The 24,440-nt window shown below is 41.1% G+C and overlaps 1 protein-coding gene across 1 annotated transcript in view; it reads left to right on the top strand.

Moving 5' to 3' along the window:
* LOC310880918 (nuclear pore complex protein Nup153-like) overlaps positions 1 to 19,346 on the top strand; it is a 30,793-nt gene extending 11,447 nt beyond the window's left edge. Inside the window, exons 9-18 of the mRNA XM_083797458.1 lie at positions 812 to 970; positions 2,073 to 2,125; positions 4,809 to 4,935; positions 6,560 to 7,006; positions 8,248 to 8,340; positions 8,576 to 8,666; positions 10,645 to 12,854; positions 17,367 to 17,562; positions 18,089 to 18,134; positions 18,953 to 19,346. Of these exons, the coding sequence (XP_083653584.1) occupies positions 812 to 970; positions 2,073 to 2,125; positions 4,809 to 4,935; positions 6,560 to 7,006; positions 8,248 to 8,340; positions 8,576 to 8,666; positions 10,645 to 11,075 (1,401 nt within the window). The 3' untranslated portion in view covers positions 11,076 to 12,854; positions 17,367 to 17,562; positions 18,089 to 18,134; positions 18,953 to 19,346. The remainder of the gene's footprint in view (positions 1 to 811; positions 971 to 2,072; positions 2,126 to 4,808; positions 4,936 to 6,559; positions 7,007 to 8,247; positions 8,341 to 8,575; positions 8,667 to 10,644; positions 12,855 to 17,366; positions 17,563 to 18,088; positions 18,135 to 18,952) is intronic.
* Positions 19,347 to 24,440: the final 5,094 nt, after the last annotated feature.

The following is a 24,440-nucleotide window of genomic DNA, read 5'->3' on the forward strand; positions in this document are numbered from 1 at the left end:
TGTGAAATTAAAGCTGCAGCGTAAACAAAAATTTCCTGTTGGTATTGATTTGAACAATAGCATGCTTCCTAAGACTGTATTTTCTGATCCTTATGACCGCAGGCGGAGCCATCGGTAAATCTTGTAGCCTTTAGGGTTTGTTTTCTGTCTGACAGTTCAGTTAAGTCAGTTTTGCAGAACACGCAGTGGTCTGTGTTAAAAATTAACTCTGGTCTGTGAAAATGCTTTGAAAAGGGAAGTCAAACCCACTACTTGAAGTGCATCTAATGCACATGTAAAGCATTGGATCATATTTTAATGAATGAGATTATTGTAAGACTGACAAGTTGGTTTTTTTGAGTGTGTTCTATTGTTTGTGTAACTTTGAAGAGGGAAAATGTAGGGAATGTGAAGCCCAGAAGCCTGTATAATTAGTTGCTTAACACTTCGAATGTTAAATTAATGAATTAAGCTACTGAAAAAAAAAAATCACAGTGTGGGCAGAGGAAAAGATAGGAGCATATTCTAGGAACATGGGTTATTTTAATTATGGTAGCATGAATTATTTTGTCTATGAAGCTAACTGCCAAATTTTGAAACGGAATTCAGTCAGACTTTGGCTACTTATATATAGCTTTATGGATTTTGTTACTGGTTTTCTGGTGATTTCCCTCTACAAGTTGAACGGTCTTCAGAATTTTCAAATCGTATTCACTGAGTGCCAAGACCGATGGGGGGAGGTTTATAGTTCTGTAATTTGTTTTCATCAATAAATATTGGAATTAATTTGGGTGGACGTAAGGATAAATTGATTGCTGTTTCCCTTTCAAAGCTGGAATCCCAGAATGCATTCCAGCCTCCACCTGTTAAGAGACTTGTGACACCAACGGTAAACCGTCAACCGATGCGTTATACGCGGTATTCTGAACCATCACCGACTTCAACTACTCAGTCCAGCAAAATTTGCCAGAGAGGAGACACAAAGTACCAAGTGAGTACATTTTTGAGTCCTTATGTGCCTGTTTTTTTTTTCCAGTCTTGGAATGTTTCTCAAACCAATTGTTATCCTATCTTTGCAAAAAGTACTGATAGTATGTTTGAGGCGAGCTTTAAGGCAGTGGGAACCATTGTGAAATAGATTGAGCTTTTATGGATTTAATTCTGTTTTTGAAACACTCAGTGTCTTGTGGTTGTTTTCACGATGTCATGATGTGCTATTGAGTCATCCTGTTCTCAGTGAAAGAATATTAAAAGACAGAAATGTTTTCCTTTTATATTCTCATGTACACAAAGCTGTCACTGATGAAACATGCTCGTGTTCTGTGTAAACTATTCCAGGTGAGCTATGTGCTCCAAGTGAGAGTTCTGACAATGTGCTGAGTTATCGGTTTTGATTGCTTTGGAGTAGATGGAGTCTGATAAATTTTCCATAAAATTAAATGGGCATCTCTTTCTGCGAAAACATCTGTGTTTCCAGTATCAGTCTGAGTGTACAAATGACCACGTGTTAAGTGTATGGGCTTTTTAGGCTGGAAATCAAAGTGGACAGTAATACTGGTTGCTTATTGCTTTTAACTCTTTCAATCTCTGTGTTGTTTAGCCAGCACAATCTCCATTTGGTAAAGTTCTAAAATGAATGTAGCAGCAACTGCTTAGTTTTTAGGGGGGTAGAGTTTTTTTTTTTCTTGTTTGTTGATAAATGATAGAAAACAGAAAAGTATGTCCCTTTTACGGGGTTGGCAAACACAAGTTTTGATGAAAACTCTCCCCCCCACACACACAATTTTTGTCATTTTGTTTAAAATAATTACTTTCTTTGTTAGAGGATTTGACAAATTTGATTTAGTGTTCTATCAGTTTGTCCTCAATGCTGAGTGAAGCAGTGATGCTTACTTTAGCCCCAAAATTTAACTGAACTGTACCCACAATGCTGAATTAGGGAACAACGTTAAGTAGGTGAGGTGTATTCAGGGCTATAAAATTAAAAATAAATAAATAAAATAAAAACCACAAAAAAACACATGAAGTGGTTGTTGGTACTTTGTGTATTCTGTACATATTCAGCTAAGTCTTGAACTAAACTTAACTTGCAGGGGATGAGAGAGAAGACTTTGCCTGCAGAACAGCGAGCAGAACCATCTGAAAGGTATGACATCTATTAATTTAAAACTTACTTGAAGAAAGAAAGAAATCTCCTTTTTCAGTACGGTCTGCACCTGAAAGGTGGTGACAGTTCTCAGTAAAAGGAATGGGAAATCCAATGAAAATTTTGTATTTTGAGGCAGCTGCAAAGTCTGGATTGTGTTTGAAGATCAATATAACTTTGAGAAAATTGTTGTTTTTATGAAAGGAAGGAAGATGAGCAAGAATAAAAGTACTGATACACCGCTTTTTATCCCAAGTTTATCTTCTGAGAAGGATACGAAGATGGGAAACGAAGCACGTTATAATGCTGTATCCACAGAAAGGATCTTTGCTATTGGAGGCCTTATTTTTTCCTTCTACAGGAAATATGGCTCATTTTGTAGTTTAACTAAATCTGTAGCGTTACAAATTTTGCTTTGACAGATATTTCATGGTTTATAACTCAGTTTACTTATAACAAAATAATTTGTCCCTCTTAATGTTCCCTAGGGGAAAAGCTATTAGTTTTAGCTATTTAATTGCTTGCAGTTTGAAAGCTCTGTCCTAATGGGATGATTCTTTCTGAAGCATTCTTTAGAAGGTGAAGTAGGCGAAGTGAGTTACAGTTCAGGAGGATGTTTATTGATGTGTTTTTTTCTTTATTTTTTAAGCAAAAACATGGAGGAAGATTTATGATTTATTATTCATTTTTTTAATACTCCTTTCATGATGAAGTTAATTGTCTGCTTTGAGTTCACATGAAGACCATGTGTTCTTTAGAATCATTTGAGGCCAAATGCTAACTCATCTCTAAAATAAAAAAAATCCAGCAGAATTAATTGAATTTCTTCTTGAGGAGACTGCTTTGTGTTATACTGCTTTCTTGGTTTAGGTCAAATGAGTTATCCTCCAGATAATATTGATGGCTTTTCCTTCTGGGCAAATGGTGTTTTGGGTAATAATGCTTGAGTTAAGGGACTTTGCACTCGGTTTTTAGGGAGTCGCTCTTTTCAAAGAACAGTAGCAGGGAATTTTGTTGACTCTATGCTCATCTGCCAAGCAATTCTTAGGTGACCATGGGCATTCTTTGGCTTGCAGAAAGAACTCAACACTTTGTTTTGGCATCTAAAAGTTGGACTTCACAACAACCACCTTTTTAGGGGTGGAAGCGACTGGCTTTAAGGTTCTGGTACAGGTGCAATCAGGTGCTGGGTTTTAATTATGTTTTTTTCAAACTGTTCTAAATTGTCTCTGTTAGAACTCCTTTCTACTTCTCCATTTAGGAAGGAGATACAGAAAACTCACACTGCTTTTGATTTCGTTCACAAAGTTTATTGCAGTGCCCTACCTTTTGTTTGTAGAGTAGGTAGTGGTGGTAGTGTTTTTTGTGATGCTGGTCTCTGTTGGGTGCCATGTTCTGGAGCAGGAGCACCACACTGATCTGCTGGCAAGAGTCCCTTTGGACAGTTGAGTTGGAATACTCAGTAAATCTCTGGCCCACCAATGCTATATATCTATGCGTGTGTGTGTATATATATATATATTTTATATCCTGAGTCCAATTGTAGATTAGACTTGCTTGAAGGCTGACAACTGTCTTTGCCCCCTTGAAGCTCACAGGTGTTAACAGAAAGAGGAATATGGGCTGTTATGGGCAAGCGATAGTTGTCTGAATGAAGATCTATTTTGATGTAAGACTTTTTTCAGAATTCTAATGGATTGACAGTTTGGATTAGAGAAAAGTCTGAGCATCTGCCTTAGGGATCTGTCTTCCTCTATGCAGTTACAGTGCTAAGCAGGCTGTTGTCAAGTATTTGACAAGTTTAGACCAGTTCTCCTCCTCAGTATTGTGGGAGTTTGACCTGGTGTCTTCCAGTGCGATCTAATGCACTTTTGTACTGACTGACTGATTGGCTGCAAGATAAGCTTTGAGGTCACGGTTTTTCCAGGCATACTTCATTTTCTTGCCATAGTACTTTTGTTAGAGTTATTCCCTATTCCACTTCTGGTTTGGGTTATTTTTTCCCCATTTGCTCTTGGATTAGGATATCTTTCTGGTTTTGAGCTAGGCTTTTTTAAGTACCAGAAAAACGCCTTTGTATGCCTTACAAAAGGGATCTGTATTCATGTCTGAAAAGACTTCTGGAATGTTGGCATACCCAAACACCTCTGCTGTTCCTGCTGATGGCCACATGAAAGCCAGAGCTGCTTCTGAAGCTTAGGCCATATTACCTTGCCACACAAGTCTAAGGCGTCCCTATTCTATCAGAGCTGTTGGCAGTGTTTCCCATGTGTATGTGTGCATATGTGCACTCTTTCTGTATTTTTGTGAGCTGTTCTTTTATATCCCTGCAAAAGATACACGTGCATCGCAGAATCAGAGAACCAGTCCTATTTAAAGGAAGCACTGGAAAATAACAATCTAAATCAGCTCTTCTATTTCAGGTCTTCTGGCTTAGTCATTGTTCCCATGTGAACGGTGCACTTATGTATGTCCTTTTCATTGCTGCTGTTAATAAAGTTTTTCCTATTTAGAACATCAAGTATTTACCAGCGTTTAGCAACTTGTGAGACAGCTTTAGTTTTTTTCTGATCAGCAGGTTTCAATTCTAGGACTAATAACAGCTCTAATATCTTGAAAAAAAATTTGGCTGGTGATTTTTTTTTCTCTTGTTTCCCCCAACTTCTGTACTGTCGTGTGCTAGCAATGTGACCAGCTACAAATTCAGTACTGCTGCGTCCAATGGTCTGTCTTCAGGAGTGAGTAGCGGAGGCGGCAAAATGAGAAGGGAAAGAGGAATACACTATTTATCAAGAGCTGTACAAGAACAGGTAAGTGACTCTTAAATTAATTGCTGTCACTGAGCTTACTGAAGTAACTAGCTAAGTGTGTCAGTTTTATTGCATCATAGTAAATTATAACAATACCGCTTTATTTTTGCATTGTTTTTGTTTTCTTGTGGGTTTCAGAGCAGGCTCCAATTGATTTCCTGTCTTTGAATACCTGAACTTTGCTTATGTAATTTTGAAATTTTTAATTCTCTTACCTTGGAGATTCTTCAAACTATAACATTTCTCGTTAGCAATTGAATGAATGAGTCCTAAGAAGAGAAGTAATGTTTTGGTGAAGGTTTGTATAGTTTTTCTACAGGAATGATACTTGAAACGAGTGCCAAGTATAAAAAGAAAAAAAAAAGCTTAATTTTTGGTTTCATATTTAAGTCATACAGAAAGATACAGGCCAAGAGTTTGAAAGAGTAGTAGAAGACAGCATTCTGCATGTCTGCTAACGATGACTCAGTTTTTGATACTCACCAAACTCATTGTGAGAGAGTTTTTTTCTCATTTTAATAGGAAAAATCTATTCCATAAAACTATGACCATGAATATTCAGATTAATTTTTCTTTTATTGGATGTTATATAAGCTGCCTGTAAGTTAATTTAAGTATTTACGTTAATATTAAGTATTTAATTAATATTAAGTTAATATTAAGTATTTAAGTTAATTTAAGTTTCAAATCATTAAATGGGACTTCAGGATGATGCAATATAAAGAAATCGTAAACACTGTTGTTTATTCCTGTAACACAAATAAAATAATGGTCCAAATATCAAAAGTTCCATAAACTTTTCAAATCAAAACTGTGAAACAGATGTAAGCTACAGGATGCACTGAATATCAGTAGTACCAACTTACATCCCTGCCTAGTCATTTCTAAGTAGATCATGATAGTACTGTACAAATTTTGGTCAGATTTCCTATGCCATTTAAAACATAACTCATCCAATCTTAGTAATCAAATAAAGTAAGTGGCAGGGATGAAAATTGAAGTTGTTAAGAGGCTGTTTTCTGATTTTTATATTTGCATCCTGATACATGGTATAGACTGTATTTACCAGAACACAATCTTCAGTGCTGCTAGTCTGACTTTCTTTGGTGCTTTTTGTGTTTAGTTTGGTTGTTGAACCTACCTGCTTCTTTAAACATTACCTTTTTCCACGTTCACTGCTGTAGTGACTTTAGAAACTTTGGCAGCTATCCTGCCTAATTTTGCAAGAGGAACACTTTCTCACTTGTCTTGAGAGTGTACTCTTAATTGAAGCCATGCGAGGGTAGTTAGAAAGGATGATGCTTCTCTAGAGCTTTGATGACTAAAGTACAGAGAAGAAAGAAAAAAAATGTGATCTGTGCATCTCTGTTCCGCACAGGTTTTGAGTTAACTTTCAGTGTTCTTGCTGTACAGTTGTTGAATAGAGTATAATGTGGAAGCAGGCCTGCCATAAATTAAAATGACGTGGTAGACAGAGGTGGGGAGATCGGGATTTCTTCTGGAAACTTGCTTTCTCTTAATTTGTATGGATTTTTGTTCTATTTAATTTTGTTAATAAATTGGGTGGGATGGGGTGAGAAAGTAGTATGTCTTGTATAAGAAAAATTAAAATTTGCAACTTTAGGAAGTGGAGGAACCAGTGCTACCGAAAATACCCCTACCCATCAGTGCTGCATCGCTGCCTCAGTTCAATTCCAGTTTCGTTGGTAGTAGCGCTGTCTCAGCGTCACCGAGCGCTGTTTCAACAGCAGCAATGAGCACGGCAACTCCAGCAGCTGCGACGGGCATGGCAAATCCATCAGAGGTGGAGGGCATGACAGATCCATCGGAGGTGGAGGACTTGACAGATCTATCAGAGGAGGAGGTGGAGGACATGATATATACAACGGCGACGTCAGGCATAACGTGTTCAACAGTGCCCTCAGGCTTGACATATCCAATAATGGCGGCGGGCATGCCATACCTGCTGATGACAAAGGACATATCAAGGTCAACAGCGGCAACGACAAGCGTGGCAAATTCAACGGAGGCGGCAGGCATGGCAGATGCAGCAGCGACGGCGGCGGGCAAGGTAAATCTTTATGCTATAAATAATGTTTACAATGAGTATACTGCTTTATTGCGAGTTGACTTTTTCTGTGGTGCTCATGAAACTAACAAATATTAGTTTCTACGCAGCTGAATGAATTGGGGTTGTATGCCAGTTTGGGGAAAAAGGCATAAATGTTTTGATTCTGCTTCTCTCAGTCTTAGAGCCTGCCAACTCCCATTTAACGTGATTGTATAACTGCTTCAAATGCTGTGGAAGTCTGCGGGGGAAGGGGGGTGTGGACTTTATGCCAAGTTATTTATAGTGGTTTTGGCAGGGGTAGAGTTAATTTTCTTCGTAGTAGATGATGCTGTGTTGCAGATTTGTGAGCAAAACAGTGTTGGTAAGGCACTGGTGTTTTAGCTGTTGCTGAGCAGTGCTTACACAGTGACAAGTCCTTTTCTGTTTCTCACGCTGCCCTGCCAGCGAGGAGGTCGGGGATGCACAAGAGGCTGGGAGGGCACTCAGCCAGGACAGCGGGGCCCAGAGGACCGAAGGGATATTCCACACCATTTAGCATCGTGCTCAGCAATAAATGCTGGGGGAAAGAAGGGGAAGGAGTGGGGAGTATGTACAGGGTTATGGCATTTGTCTTTCCAGGTAGCCATTACATGCGATGAGTCATTAATGCTACCTCAAATTTAACAACTTTACTTCTTTACTTCCGGTTCTTTTCCCTGTTCCACTTGGAGGGAGTGAGCGAGTGGCTGTGTGGTGCTTAGTTGCCTGCAATGGTTAAACCACAACTTTATTTAAGTTATTAAATTAGAGGTAACGTGGTCATATGAGCCTCACATAGAATGAGCCTAGGGTGCAATAATTGGCATATTATTGCAATAAAATAAACATTAATCTGTTCCAGAGTACTTGAAATATTTTTTGTACGGTTTGAAGTAGACAGCTGCTTTAACATGTTGAGGTGTTTGCTGAAGTTCTTGGAGTATCATTGGGCTGAGTTTGCCGTTCTTCAGCTTCCTGGCTTGCTTTTCCGTGCATTTAGACCTAAGTAGCATCTCCAGCTTTTCCTCTCAGTTTCTGGAATTTGGTTTTGAAGATATTGTCCTATACCCACTTGGAAACTTCCCTGTGTTTTATTATTACTTTTATCTGCAAAATAACTCAAACATCAGGTTTTTCGACGTCACTGCGGGACTTCTGTTGGGTAGTGAATTCAGGTAGTTGTTGCTCTTAAATATAAACCTTTAATTCTTTTGAAAATACAGATACAACCAACAAGTACTGTTAGCAGTCCTGAGTTTGCGTTTTCATCTCCAGTTGTGAAATCTACTGAGGCAGAAGTGCTACCTACGTCTTCTGTAAGTAAAATAATAAAGGAGCTTGACTTTTTTTCTTAGGCATTTAGTAGGCTGTTGCAGAACACTAAAGCAGAATCTGCCTTGATGGAGAAAAGTATGTAGGCTTCTGGCTTATAATTTGTCATTCAGCATGCGTGCTACAAATGTGAAGAGCAGCTTTCAGATTTGGTTTTGTGTGTGCATTCGATTGGAGTTCCTGTGGCTTGAGAATCTGAAAAACCTCTCTTGTTCATAGCAGATTGGGTTTACATTTAGTGTTCCCGTTGTAAAATCGGCAGAACTTTCTGGACCCAGTGGTACTCCAGTGACGCCCTTTCTTACCCTAGGTAACTGAAACTTTAGCACTTCAGATCTGAAGTGCTGATTTTCCTTTTTTTCTTTATTAAATCTTCAATCTGTCCTGTCTGCGCATGCTAGCAATTCCAGGCAGTGTTGGACTTCTGCAGTATTTTTCCAGTGACAGATCTGCTTTTATAATTTTTGTTTTGTTTTGTTGCTTTTTGTTTTGCTTGTAATCATAAAGCATTGCAAAGTAAGTAGAATTTGTGAAGATTCTTATGTGAGAAGCATGAAAGCTGGAAATTCTTGTTTCTAACAAAAGTGAGTATAATCTGCTCTAACTAGGTCACATTGTGAAAGCTGTTTTTGTTTTCTTTTGTTTCAAAAGACACCACCACCTCAACCAACATCAACACACAGAAAGAGGAGGTCAAAGATTTTGCTGGTGGTCCCTTCACCACTGCCCACGTATTAAAGGAAGGAAGCGTCTTAGACGTTCTAAAAAATCCTGGTGAGATAATGAACTCCTTTTAAAAAGATGCTGCAAAAAATACGCTAGCATTTTTTATTAAAAAAAAACCAACACACGACTTATGGTTAATAGAGTATCTGCTATAAATATGAATGTAGGAGAGCATTACATTAAGCGCTGCGTTTGTTAGGGTGCATCTGCCCCCTTCTATTCTAAGTGGTGTTTGTTGCTGGAAGTAAAACTGCAAGATGAAAAGCAGATGGGTTGCATCTCCTTTACGTGTTAGGATGTAATTGTAAATGAGGTACTAAGAGAATTAGCCAGATAATCGGTGTTTCATTTTAAGTAAATACAATTTGTGGAATTGAAAAGGAAATGTTTGTAAAGCTCAACACTCCTGTCCCACCTTCAGCCCAGGTGAAGAAAGAATAGGAAAGAGCTTCAGTTCCAAATACATGGCGAAAGCTGCGAATCTTTGGGCCTTAGCTTACAATGGCTCCTGTGGATTAAAATTTAAACTGCAAACAGAAGTGGAGTGTTTTACGTTAAAAACCCTTTTCTGAATTTTGTTTTTAAGCAATTGCAATTGTTTTCAACAGTTTCATAAAGTGTGTCTGTGGAAAAGATATCTTTTAAGAAAAAGGGCTTTATTGAATTTGATCTTTTCCCAAAAGTCTTCTTCTAACTTACATACTTGTTAAGAAGGCAGCACATTTCTCTGTTGGAAAGAGCTAAGTGAGAGAAAATACATTGTGCATTTTGTTTAAGGAAAGACCTCTGAGTGAAGTGACATTCACTTTCTTTATCGGTTTAAAAGAAGCAGAATCTAAATCCACATTGTTCAAAGACTTCATTTTTGATTAAAAAAAACCAACAAACAAACCACAAAACAACTATGTTCAAGGTAGATTTACAAGCAACTTGAGCTGCTGTTTAAGATGCATTTCCTTTAGTCTTTCTGTATTAGTAGCTTGTCTTTTCTGTTAAAATTGCCACCTTTTAAATAAGGAGTTGTCCTAATTATAGAAAATTAGACAGTTGTTCAATTGTCTTGAGTTTTTATTATTTAATTAATATTCAGCATCTGTGGGAAAATACCGTATGGATTGCTGCTCCGAGTACAAACTTCTGTACAGTTACTGGAGTAGATTTGAGTCATCTGCTACGGAAGGAGGAGCTTTAGAAATCTGATTCGATTGGGCATCGCGTCTTAATCAAATTGTATTATTTCCATTCCACGTTGGACTGTCAGATTTCAGTCAGCTACTGTCTGTTTGTACTTGTATCGACCAGTGAAAATGTTGATTTAAAGCTTGCTTGGAAACAAAGAGTTAAATGAAGCTTTAACGAAATGTTCTGTTGTGACCCAGTGCAGCAGATGAAATTTCATCCGTTTAGATAAGATTTCTGGGGACTTCCTGTTGCGCTCGGTCTGAATGTCTAGTTGTAACCATTGGCACCTGGGTTGAAATTTTTGCCCTCTAGTAAAGTCACTTAGTTACATGTAGTGAGGTGCTGCGCTAACAGGAAGACTTTTTTTTCTTGCTTCCTAGACTTTGGATTGTTGAAAACACGCTCTTCTACGTCTGCGCAACCTACAACAAGCACAGTGGTTTATACTAGGCCTGCAATAACAACTTTTTCTGCAGGTAAAGAGACTTCTAAACAAGCATCGTACTGGCAATCTGATACATGTGACCCTTTTCTGCAAAACAAAGACATGAAGGACAAATGTGTAACTTGTCAAGCTACTAAAGCGTCAACAGTTGAGAGTATGAAACAGACAGTAAGTTCAAGTCAATGCGACACCTCAAAGCCAGCAGCGCCCCCAGCAGGGATGCTGGGCTTTGGAGACAAATTCAAAACAGTACCTGGAACGTGGGATTGTGATACATGTCTTGTCCAAAACAAACCGGAAGCTACAAAATGTATAGCATGTGAGACACCAAAACCTGGAACGGGAGTAATGCCTGCTCTGACATGACCAGTGGTCACAGACAGCTCGGTGACAGTGACATCCTCCTCGAGCAGCACTGACACAACAGCCACTCTGGGCTTTGGAGACAAATTTAAGAAGGACAAAGGCTCTTGGGACTGTGGAATATGCCTTGTACCAAATAAGACGGAAGATAACAAATGTGTAGCCTGTCAGTCTGAGAAACCAGGTATGGTCCTTTTTTTCCTGTTGTTTCCATCCTAGCCTCTGTGAATCTTGTACAGAATAAAAGTACGTTGCATATATGGAATATTTTAAGCAACACGATTCCCAGGTACGGTTGATGGGTTAGCGGCTGTCTGCAGGATTGGTTTACAGGCACTTCAGAGGTCTCAGCCCAGGTTCCAGCCTGTCGCATAAATTGAACTGATTGTGAAATGTATTAGTACGGAGCTGGATCAATGCAGATACCCCCGGCTTTGCAGCTGGTGAGGGAAGATGGCTGAAGTGGGTGACTTAATTTAAAAACAACATAGTGATTTTTCACTGGCGAAAATGAGAACTCCATAGAAAGAGTTAAAAATTAGTGTTTTTCTCTTTCAAAAAATAAGTAAAAAAAATTACAGAATGTGTCCAAAATGCCTCTACTCACCGTTTGTATGTAATTGAGGGGAGATGTGAAGCCAGATTTCAAGACAGTGTAGTCTTAACTAGTCTTAAGCTAAAGCAGAGAGATGCCTATGAAGGTCAGTGGTAGGCTTCAAGAAAGCGAGTGACCCGCTGGGTAACTTCTTCAGGGCAGTACTGGGTTGTTTCCCATTGTGTGTGACCGTAATTGATTTTGAGCGTGGTTGTATTGTTTTTAAAATACGATTCTAATTCTAACTTTGACTCTAAATGTCATTTAACATGCCATTACATCGAAAAACACCTGTGCAAATATATCGTGGAAGAAACAAATTAAGATGGACTAGACCGGGCTTTTGTAATCATCCTGTGCGGTAAGACTGAAATTTCATGAGGTAAGATAATGGATTTCAGACAGAGTTGATTCTCTTGGACTTCCAACCTCTGAGCGGTCAGTCGGCATCTTTGTCTGAGGCTCTTGCCATTGCAAGGAGGAATTTTGGAAATGAGGGGTTTACTGTGACCATGGTGCAGTGAATTGCACGGTTACGTTGCACTTGTCAAGAGGAAGAGCGATGCAAGTAATACTAGGATAAAAGTTTTCTGCGTGTGCTGTGGAAGGGAAGAGCCATTCTTGTCTTTCCGGTTTTGAATTTGAAGCGTTATCTTCTGCTTCTCTCTTAAAAGGCACCTTTTTTTTAAAAGGCACCTGTCAGGCCTCTTTATGGAGGTTACACTGTGGTCAACAGCAGCAGAAGCTTGTGTGCTGAACAGAGTTGTGTGTTGTTTGGAAGCTTTGAGTTCCACTCTGGTTTTTTTGTTTGTTTGTTTGTTTCTTTGTGGGTTTTTGGTGGCTTTTATTTTTTTCAGGGGCGGGGGGGGGGGGGGAGTTGCGGAGTAGTTTTGAACATTTCTGTGGGATTTGACAAATCAAATTTAAAAGTTAATGTTCATTTTATAGTTCATGTTCAAACAGGATGGTTAACTGTCTTGTTTGTCTCACAGAGGGTCCAACACCTGTGACCAGTAGCAGTGCATCTGCATTTTCTGCTCCTTCTGGAGAATTTCTGGATTTAGACAAATTCAAGAAGCCTGAAGGAAGCTGGGATTGGGAGACCTGCTTGGTTCAAAACAAAGCAGAGGCCACGAAGTGTGTAGCCTGTGAAAGTGCAAAGCCAAGCACCAAAGCAGAGCTCAAAGGTAATCCTTAATGATTAAAACGAGGATGCATATTCTGTGATTTATTTTTTGGTTTGCTCTGATTTTTTTTATTTTCTTACCTGTTAAGCACAATTATTTTTTCCTTTGAGGTGTGGCAAAATTATTCGTTTTTCCTGTAGGAATATTGCCTAGATAACATCTGTTTCCACACTTTTCCCCAAGAATAAGTTTATCCTTTTTAGAGAAAAGCTTTCATTAATGACGTGCTTGTTCTTTACATGCCCTACACGTTGTTCATTTGGAGTTCAGACTAAAAACATGATCTTTCAAAGAAGTTCGTATACTTTTTAAAGCCAGGTGGTGGGCAGAAAACACAATTGTGAAAAGTTTTATGTAGAGAGGAAGCATGGGGTTTTCTTGTTTGTTTTACTGTTGGTGGGTTGTTTTTTAAACAGTTTTGACTGGAAAGATCAGGACTAGAATGTAGTTCAAACCTTCATGTACTTCAGGTAAACAGAATATCTTTTGTCTTCACTTGTGCGCTTATGTCCATCAAGTAAGACCTCTGAAACCATACTAGAAAAAATCTGCGGGATTTGATATGTTCATGTACTAGAGCTTTAGAAAAAGTTTAATTCCTATATGCAGCATGTCTTCTGTCCTGGTTATTGATACGTACGCAATTAGTAGCAATCCCTTTTTTGATCTCAACACTAGGTTTAGACAAAAAATTGCGACACCTTAAGGAACCTGTCCTGCATCTCATACAAGCACAGAAGTTGCAGTGTCTCAATGCTAGCAGTACAGTTGGTGGTAAAATCTTTAGTAGGGTGAAATAGAGGCCTCACACTTTTCAGAGAAAAAACGAGATGAGAGAGAGTATCTTATTCCCACGTACTTGCAACTATGCTGCAGAGTGTACTGCTGTTACTCTAGTGCTACAAAGGTCCAAAAATCACTGAACAGTTATTAGCCAGTTTTGTATTCCTTTAATTTGTTGAAAGACTGCAGTAGAGGATTGAAGTTTTTATTGAGGATCACTGTGTGGAAAAATTCTGATTGTTAAATGTCTTTGTATGACTTAAGAACCGCGTTTTGGAGTACAGAATTCAGTATTAATTCCAGAAGGGGTAAGGGGAAGGACATTAGCTAGTAATCCCAAACAAAAGCAGTGTATAGAGCTATAATGATTTTAATCGCAGTATTCTTACAGTTGGTCTGTTACTGAACAGATATGTTTTGGGGAGATATGGTGGCCAGGGAGGCGTGTGTGTTTGTGTGCTTCCTCTTCTAGTTAAGGTTCTGGGGTTTGGTTTAGTCAGGAAAATTCGATGAGGCACCTTGTGTAAAAGGAAATGTTAACCAGCATTTTTCAACACGGTGTAGTCCCTTAAAAGTGTCATAGATGAAAAGAGGCCATAAACGCTGGGGGAAAAAGTTAGTGGGAAACTGAGAGCAGGATCACATTCAGTAGTGAGAGAGCAGCAGCCTAGGGAAAGCTGATGAATGACTGTAACAGATAGTTCTATTTTAAGTGTAAAACAACACTCAGTACTTTATAATGGTGGTCTTACCAGAGGGTTCTTCTCCATGGCTCCTAAAAGCACGTCTTGAAGGCATTCGAGTGCAGTGAACTTAAGCTGTAAGAGTTGGGCTGGTAAGCTTGGCCTGATTTGAAGCTGTAGGCACGGGGCTATAATTTCTGAACAGGCTACAAAAGAAACTGTACCACTGTGCTTTTCAGTGCTCCGTTTAGCAAAGCCATCAAATTGTTGCAGGCAATTGATGTTGTTCTTCTAAGAGCACCTGAAAGATATTTTTGTTTGAAGAGTTCAGAGGTACCAGTTAATACTGGTTCAGATAATTACAGCCAGCTCTTGGTGTTTGTGACCAATAAAGTTTGTGGCTCCAAAAGGAGTGGGTTAGTGCTAACTGATTAACTGCTGTATATGCAGAAATATGGAATCTGATTACTTACGCAGAGAGCACTTAAAATGTATTGTTTTGCTGGCTCTCAGTGAGTTGCATCTTAATGCTACCAAGGAATAAGCTTTTTGCTTCTGGCCCAAGTTTTTTAATTTGGTGAAAGCCTTTTCTGTGCACGTGCACATGCCAGAGAGGTTGCTTAAGTAATAGAAGCTATAGTAGCTGCTATCTTCTGTTTTTTGTAGAAGACAGAAACTGAATTCGTTAGCTTTGTAACTGTTATGCATACCAGAATTGGTTTTCTCCCTTTTGAAAATAGTAGAGGGTATGCCTATGACAGATTTGGTGAGCAAGGTGATCAGATGAGGGCACTGCAAGACTGCCAGAACGCACCAGGTCTGGGGGGAAAAGGAATCCGGCTGAGCATAGGAATTTCTAAAAGGTAACCAAGGAGTTGTGCATTGATACAGTTATTCTAAATAATCAGATTCTTGTAGCTCTGCCTTTGGAAAGTCTGTGGCCCTTGCTGTAGTGGCTGCACACAGGATGCAGTCTACAAAACCAGAAATGCAGAAGTCCTATGTTTTGACTCCCTGGATTCATCAACCTGCTTCAGGATGGCTGGGGGAATCCAACTGTTAAGTCTAGCCAGACAGCGCAACTTGGGCTTAGCTGCCATTGTAACCAGCCTTGTTTCTCAACAGTAGCAAAGCTGAATGCATTGGTAAATATTTTCAGGTTTGGGCCTGCATAAGGTAGAAGGGACAACAAGTGGTTTTATATGCTAGGGAGTTCTTGTTCTTAGAGCTTTCCCTCTAGTTTGAGAGAAGCACATAACTAGTTTTACAGTGGGTTGACAGGAAAGAAGTGGGGGGGAAAAATGGGAACGCAGGGAGAAAGCCAAAGGCGTTATTACTAGAACAGGTTTAGAATGCTATTCTTTGCTTTTCATGAGCTTAGGGCAATGGGGAGTTTAAAGCTTAGCACTTCCTGAGAGGGTTTCTTACTCTACCGGCTCAGTTCTATCACTTATTTAAGGCAATTCAGGTCTCTGAACGGTTAAAGAATTGATACCAAATTTGATGAACTTTGATCCAGGATACTGACAAAACAGGACTTCATATAAACAATTTCAGTATGTTCATGAGGTTAGCTTGTGTGTTCTGTTAAATAGTAAAAAATGACACTTCTGTTTCTGTTTACCTAGCATAATTCTGCAAATGTTGCCTCCTTCTGCTTTAGAATGGAAATGCTCTTCTCCAAGAGAGCACTGTCCAAACTTCTTTGCCAAAATTTTTTGATTAAATTAATATTGTTTTATTTTGAAAACAAGAATAAGCCACAAACATGTTTTCTTGCTTCGGCTATCCAGAAGAACGTCAACAGTATTTTCAGATTTTCCTTCCCTACACAACTGTATGTAGGAAGAGTGCAGTTGGAAGCAGAAGACCTAAGATGATGTATCTTCTGTTTGTTTACTACAGTAACAAGACAATGGATTACCTCTTTATTAGAACTTGTGTAGCTTTGCAGTATTGAAACAAATGTAGGTATTAAAATACACATCAGTAATACGTTTCTGAATGGCTGAGTACCGTGCTCTCTTAGCATTGAAATACCCAGCCATTGGATTAGTTTGTCCCTCATGTTTGCTTAGTTTGGAAGCTATTTCAGAATGCCTTCAGCTTGTATTCTTCCCCAAAAGCATAGAACTCACTTCTCTGCATCCCCAATTCAAGTCAGAGAAACTGGGCACTGCAACCACAGGAGGTCTGCCTGTACAGAATCAGTGAAGACAAGTCTAAACAGCGGATTTTTTTGAATATGCAGCTGGGTTATCTGAATGTTCTTTATGCAGTGTACCTCAGTTTTAGTACAGATAGCACTTGTCTTGGTTCTTGTCATTAGTCTGAAGCTGCCCCTGAGAAAATCTTGAAAGGGAAAGTAGTGAAAGCTAATCAGCTGGCCCTTTCTTCTTAAGAACCAGTGTATTTTGTAATTCTTCCACTAATAATAAGGCGTCACGCTGGAGAATCGCGATTGTGTTGTTAAGCAAGACTGACTTCACCTGAGCGGTATAGTTGGCAGCTGTTGAATGTTTAATGGACTTTAAACAAACAAAAAAACTGAGCAGGTGGAGGTAGACATGGCAAACTGACAGGCAGCGTCAGATGCTTCTTTGAAATGGATAATCTGACTCCATTCACTTCTTTCTGGAAATAAGATCTAGTAATTAACCAAACAAAAGATAGAAGGGTTAAGACTGCATCTTTAAAGCAGCTGTGCTTGATAAATGTCTCTGGTCTTAAATCAATCTTTAGCAAAGCACAGAGACTTAGCAGCAGCTTGCTTATGCCAACGCTAAAAATACTTGATGTGTACAGGTAACCATGTCAAGGCTCTGGAGTTAATCCATGAGAACAATTCCTTCTGGTATTGGCAAAGGTGAGGATGCTTGCTTCTATAGAAATGAGGTTTTGAGCTGTGACTTAAGCTGTCACTTAGGTGACTGTTTAGGAAAGCTTCCTTTTAAGTTTTGAAGTATGTAAGCTGACAAATTGTTTAAGTTCAGAACTGGGTTTACAGTTTCTGTTCTCTGACTGTATGCAACTTCTCATGTTTCAGACTGAAAGCAGAATTGCAGCGGTACCAGTCATACAACTATAATGCTTATTGCCAAGATTACCAGAACTACCACTCGCAGAGGAGTTACGATGCTTACGCTGACTACAACTACAGCTCCTATGCTCCCTATGACAGCATGCAAGCTGTTGGAGACTGCTCTTTAGGAGATTCTTTAATGGCTCCAGCTGTTTTTGAGGTAAAGATAGTGCACGCTTGCTGTAAAGAAAATATTTCACAGATAATATGTTGTACAGATTTGTGTGAATCAGCAAAAAGAATCCGAAGTTGAAAACATGCTTTCTGCTTAGTGTGAAGTTAAAAGAGCAGATTCCATTCAGAGGTGTTTGTATTTAAGTGCTTAAATAGTAAATCCATAGAATTAGTGATTTATACACCATTATTTGTTCACGCATACCAAAGAATGGTTTTGACAGCATAATTGCGTACGCTTCTTCTGTTCCTGTTCTTCTGATTTGCTTTGCTTAAAGCAAATTAAACAGTTGTTGTAAGTGGTCTTATCGTGGTCAATGTATTAGTTGTGACCTCCGGAGGTCCCTTCCAACCTGTACTGTAATATTGGCTTTCTTCTAAAAATAAGTAGATAAAATGCCATCTATCCTTGTAGTTGTAGGAAGAAGGAATGGGTTGAGACTGCAGCACTTTGAATCTGTGATGCTTTCTGAAATGAGTTATGATTAAACTTAGCCTTTTCTGTCTTTCAGGAATCTTCAGTTATGACTGCAATCGGTGATGACCTAATTACTGACGGTAATAAGGGTTCTGTCATTGTCACTTGAGTTTAGCCATACTTGTGCCTTTTAACAATACAAGCCAACCTCTACTGGATGAAGAACATCTTGAAAATTCAGCTGAGGTCAAACCTCTGTGGGGTTGATCTGCAATCAGCTGGGGTTTTAAAGCTGATACAGCATACACTGACCGCATCAAGTAAAACGGGACACTGTCAATGCTTCGCAGCAGGTTTCTTGTACCTGTGCCTTCATTCCCATTTGAAAATGGTCTAAGACAGAATTTTGTTCTTTGTATTGGTTCCGCTAAACAGATTTTATATTAGAAACTCAGTAATATGCAAAAGCTTTGTTCTCCACCCTGAGGTAAAAGCTTATGTTGCAGATTCCAAAAGGAGGATTCAGCTTGCACTTACAAATACGGTACAAAACATATTTGTGTCCTGGAAGGTTTGCAAAGTTCCTCACGTGGAGGCATTTTGTGTTAGTGTTTAGAAACTATCCTATGTAACGTGTATTGCCGTAGAAGTGAATTAAATGACTCTTGGGAGGGTTTCATGGCTGATTATCCGTAAACGTTATCTTTACTATCTTAAACATTGTCTTTGTCTTTATCTTGAAAGACAGTTCTAGTCCCAGCCTTCTAATATACAAATTCCCAAAAGTTGGAGTTGTGAGGCTCAAAATTTTAGAGGACTAAATACCTCACTAAAATTAGTAGATCTAATAGCTTATTACACTTAGCTTAAAATACATTTTGTTAGCCATTTCACGTGAAGTTTTTTTGTGCGCATGCCTCAGATTTGATACTTGGACTTACCAGGCTTTTATTTTCAGATCCACAGCTCTACTTGGATGTTGATGAAATGAACAGACAATTCACGGAGACAAGCGAAGAACTCTACGATTCACTCATGAATTGTCACTGGCAACCTCTGGATACGGTCACTTCTGAAATCCCCTCTGCTATTTAAGCGTCTTCTAGAGCATGACCGTTAGGACCAAAGTGCTAAAACTACATTTCTTCTACATTATTCTAGCTCATAAGTTTTAAAGCACAATGATAGGTTGGGTTTTTTTTGCTATGCTTTTGACAGTTTCTGTAATCTTTTTGTTCATCACTCCCTTCTTGGAGCATCATGAAGTCATGTAAATATTCGAGAAATGTAAAGAGGTAAATGGGGTCTAAAGATAGACTTGCCTGTGTAAATAAAAAATTTGTTTCTGCAAACCTGCCAGCAAGGGATTTTACTTGTACCTGTGTGCAGCACGTTCTCTTCCGGCTTATGGAATTTAACAAGGTAGTAAGGGTATTTCATCTGTCTTTATTTTTATATGGGCATTAGGACACAAGCAAAATCTAGCTTCCCCTTGTTTTCCTGGTTCCTTAGGTAAGCGACAAGCCAAGCCTTTCATGTGCTTGCTTAGACTGGAAGTATGTATGGGAGACACTCACAGGCCTTGCTATGGAAACACCTGTGCCCACTTTTTCCTGCAGGCTGCTGGCTCTAACTGTACTACTGATACATGCTAGGTCAGCTAAAATTGGCTTATAAATAGGGTATGTTAAGCATATGGAAGTGTAGACTTCAACTGCCATAGCTACAAACATCCCGTGGAATGAGGATGATGTCTGCTGGCACTCTCTGCATCAGCATTCAGTTTTCCCTTGCCCTTCTTACTGTTAGACTTCTCAGCTGACGCTTTACAGCGAAGAAATTGCTACAACATAATCCGTGTTCTTAAACCTAAAAAAAAAAAATCTTGGAGAAAACAACTTGCTGGTTTTCCCTCCTTGCTGGCAAGGAGAAAAATAGTCCACCAGGAACAACAAAAAAATCCTAGTAACAGCTCCTTAAGTTATACCCTCTGCTACCCTCTCTGATTGCTCTGGTCTTCCTTCATTCGTGGTAATGAAGTTTTTAAAGCTCTGGGAGAAGGATGACAGCACTCAAGTCAAAGGAGATGAGAGCAATGAGGAAAGCTTTGCTTTAAGCTAGAGCAGTCTTGCGAGTTGCTGCCTTTATGCTGTTCTTATCTTGAAGGGTACAGAGTCTTTTCCAGTCATAGGGACTCCATAACCCTATGAGTATGGAGAAATAGTTGCTAATTAACAGTGTGTATAATAAGTAAGTGAGGCTGGAAACAAAAGAATATTCCTCCAAGAAAAAAAAGGAAGCAGAAATTACTGTACTTAATAGCTGGGGAAGCTGTTAAAGCTAGTTGACACAGTTCTGGTACTGCCGTGTGTGTTTTGGGGGCAACATAAACCATAATTGCTGTGATGGCAGGTAAGAATCCAATTCTTTTTTATGGCTTAGTGTAGTCAGTGAAAGCAGTGGTCCTAAGCTGCATGCTGTTCTTAAATGTAATGCAAATTCTCTTTTGTGACTCCTCAGTACTTCCAGGTTACTTGTAGCTGATCACCAGCAACTGCTTCTGTTAGCTATTAGCTGTTGGGTTTTTGCTAGGAATACTTTCAGTCCTGAATTGAAATGATGACATCCTGAAACAGAAGAGGCTCTTGGAGTATTGTAGGAAGCACATTCTTCCTGGTTCTAGTGCAGGTGTACACGTAGGAGGAGACAGAAGGCAAAGAACCTCACATAGGTGGAGGGGGTGAGGTGGCATCACAGTTAGAGCTGTTGCAGTTAACTCTTCCCAAAGCATGAAAGCAACGTGGCTGGGAACAGGGATTTGTTGGGTTGCTTCTTTGTGTGAGCCAGGGAGTCTTTTGAGGGGCAGATTAATAAGAATATGACACAAGGTAGAGGTGGAATAGATGAAGCAAAGAATTTGGGTGGGAAAAGGGTTGCTTGTACGTGTCTATGGAATTGTTTCAGGGGACTGAGCTGGGGCAAATTCAAGATAATAGATGCAGCCTCCTTGAATTTGGATGGCAGTGCTGAAGCTTCAAAACCTTACAAGGTTTGATGCCACTGCAATTGTAGTGCATAGCTGTGGTACTTGAGCTCAGAAGTGCAAACTGCACAGGATTTTTTTATCTATTTTCTTCAACGTGAGCAGCAAAACATCTTCCAGGAATGTGCCTGGGTGCTACGCTGCTTTGACACGGCTTGCTTTGCATCACCAAACACAGTAGTTAGGTTGCATCGAGTACTTTGTGGAAACATTCATTGTGTTGTCACCCAGAAATGGGATGCTACAGATATGTGTTGGCCCGGCAGTATCAGTGCTGGTTTTTGGCCTTTGAGAGGTTGGTCCATAACATGTGACCTGTGTAACGAGAGGCCCACATAGATTGGTGACTTCATTAAGTCTGATGCTGTGGTGGTGTGTGACCCAAGGCCCTGAACGTCAGAAAATCAGGCTGTGGCCACCTATTTTATGCAGACTTTGCCTATTAACAAGGTCTCTACACTGTACGTTAGAGACGTGCGCCTCCTTTTCCGGACTAGATAGCGAAAATACCAGTTTTGTAGTTCAGTGAATGAGATTGGTTGGGCTGTTTGTTCTCCAGAGCTGAAAAATGTTGGGAGTGTATTCTCTTGGAGTCCACAGAAATGAAAATGATGAGAGGAAGAGAACGTTGGTTGCAGCCCGCGTGCTGCTGTTATAAAGTAGTTCTCTGATGTCTTTTTCCCTCTGCTGAGACTTATCAGCCTATCGTCCTTTCCTGTTAGGAGCGCATACCTGGCTTGGGATGGTGTGCGCAGGGCAGATTCTTTACCGTAAGAGCACAGTGAATGCCAGACTTCTTCCTGTACTGCCGTGTTAACCGTGAGTCACAAATTCAGGAAGCAGTGATTGCATCGGAACTGCTAGAATGCTTTGCGGAGTCTTTTTACTGGGTAAACTTCACAGCTGCAGTTACAACTTCCAGCCTGTGTTAGCTGAACACATCGTACTGGTGCCCGCCATCAGTTTGACAAAGATGGGATTGCAGTAGGAACTTGCTTTTTTCCTTCTTTTTAATTAAACAAGTCTTTGAAGCAACTTTTCCAACACCGCCATACTTCACTTCTTCCAGTTATTTTCTGTTTTACTTAGCTGAAATGTTTTTTTTTCTTCCAAGCTTGAGGAAGTTTTCTACAAGAATGTCCCGTAATGATTTCATAAACTCTTTTCGTTGTACCTAGCTGCAACAGAGAGTGGGGGGAAGATTGATCAAATGGTGATGATCGCTGTCATTCTGCTGGACACGCAGATACTTGCCTTTCGTTTTGGCTCATTTCTAATACCAATTAACTTCAGTGCCTCGCGTTAATAGACACCGTTTGACTGCATCGGCAAATGTTTCTGAGTCGTGAGTGTCATTAAAGGCCTGTCACCCTATGGAAATCCTTCTAAATAAGAAAAATGGCATTCAAATAAATAAATAAAGCAGCGTTTGAACTTATGAGCAAACCTAGCGTAGCTGCCTTTGACGCTGATCTGGAGGAGAAAAATCACGTTATCACACTACTATGGTTGCCTTAATAGGTTTGGTGTACATGAGGGAGGGAAGTATTATGTGATGTTTGCCTAGCTATTACATGGCCGATGCAGGAGGGGTTTTAGTCAGTTCCCTGAGCACGTATTGTTGCAGAAGTCGGTGATTTCACTGCCCAATGTCTGTTATTAAGGGCACGATTCATGTCCCGTTATCGTTTTTATTCTTTATTTATGTGTTTATTTTCTGGGGCGGCGATCTGTCACGATGCCCATCGTTCCCCTGCCGTGGGGTAGAATTTAGCGTGACGACTGCCTCCCGGACCAACGGGGCCACGAATCCGGCCTAAAACACTGCTTGTGCGTTGGTTGTCGGCGTGGGGGCTGTTGGTTGTCGGTGCGGGGGTATCGGTTGTCGGTGCGGGGCTTTTCTGACGAGCACTGTGGGCTCGGGGCGCCGTCCCACGCCCGGCGCGGTGCTGCGGCACACCAGCGGTCGGCGCCACGGCGCGGGGAGGCTCTGGAGGTGACTCCTAGCCCCGTGCTTACGGTGGCCGGGCCGGGGTTCATTATGGCGGCCGGGTCCTGAGGGCGGGAGCGGGAGGGCGGCGGGACCGGGACGGGACCGGGGCGGGGCGAGGAACGGGAGCGGCAGCGGGAGGGGGGGGCGCGCGTTCCCGTGAGGGGAGGGGGCGCGCGAGGGAGGGAGGGGGAGGGTGTGAGAAACACTCCGTAGCCAATAACTTGGGCTCAGGCGAGGAGCTCGGCGAAGCAGGAATTTATTCGCGATCGCAGTGGCGGGCGTCCCGTCCGTGCGAGGACTACCGCACACCAAATTTCCCTGGTGTATTGCCAAGCACTTCCCCGTGCAAGGGCTTACCATACACCACATTTCCCGAGACTCTTCCTTTCTCTCCCTTATCTCACGCTTCGTCCGTCTCCGGCCGCGCCCCTCGCGGAGCTGCGGAACCGCGGATCAGGACTCCACACTCGCTCCGTACAAAAGTACGTCTCAATCACACGGCACACAGAGTCTCACCCGACCCCCAAGGCAATACTTCCTATTTCTTACCTTGGTCTGTGCACAGAGTTACCGGATCAATTCTCAAAGCCGGAGTGCCTGCCTTCTTCCCTTCCCCACTCCTTCACGGATCCTGCCTCTTTCATCAGTCTCGGGCCCTCTGTCAGCTCTCCGCAGAACCGCCGCCGTCGATGCACAGGACCGCTGAAATCAGCGGGGCATGCCTTCCTGCTGCTGCGGCGGTGGGGCTCCCCAGTAGGCGACTGGCTCCCGGACGAGCCCCCAAATTGTGAGAAACACTCCGTAGCCAATAACTTGGGCTCAGGCGAGGAGCTCAGCGAAGCAGGAATTTATTCGCGATCGCAGTGGCGGGCGTCCCACGAGCAGGAGCGCCCCTGCTGGTTCCAAAACCCAGTTTATATACTTTTTGATGACGGGACCCTCCCCTGTTTCCCCACTGAGGGGGTGATCCAGGCTCACAATCTGTCTGATGCTTCCCAGACAATGCATGGCCTTCAGTTGCCGGCCTGTTAAATTTCGAATTTCTTTCGACTTTTTTACTGGTTGAAGCGGTAATGGTTCTTCACTTACCTGACTTGACTCAACACCGTGATTTTCCCCGAATTGTTCTACGGAGTCTGGTTGTCTGCATTTTACAAGGTCGCCTGCTAAGCGTTCTTATCGCTGCAAGCACACCTCGATACCCCATTCCTTACCTTTAAACAACGTAACTCTGCAAAAACAACATTTTTATTCCCACGAGGGGCAGGGCAGGCCCCGCGGCGCGTGGCGGCGGGGGGCGGGGGGGCCCCGTGACGGCACCGAACGCGGGGGGGGGGCGGTATGGCCTCGGGCGGCGCGACCGGTAGCGGCGCGACCGGCAGCGGCATGGCCGGCGGTGGCAGGGCCGGT

Source organism: Anser anser (assembly GCF_964211835.1).
Source record: "Anser anser genome assembly, chromosome: 13".
NCBI lineage: Eukaryota > Metazoa > Chordata > Aves > Anseriformes > Anatidae > Anser > Anser anser.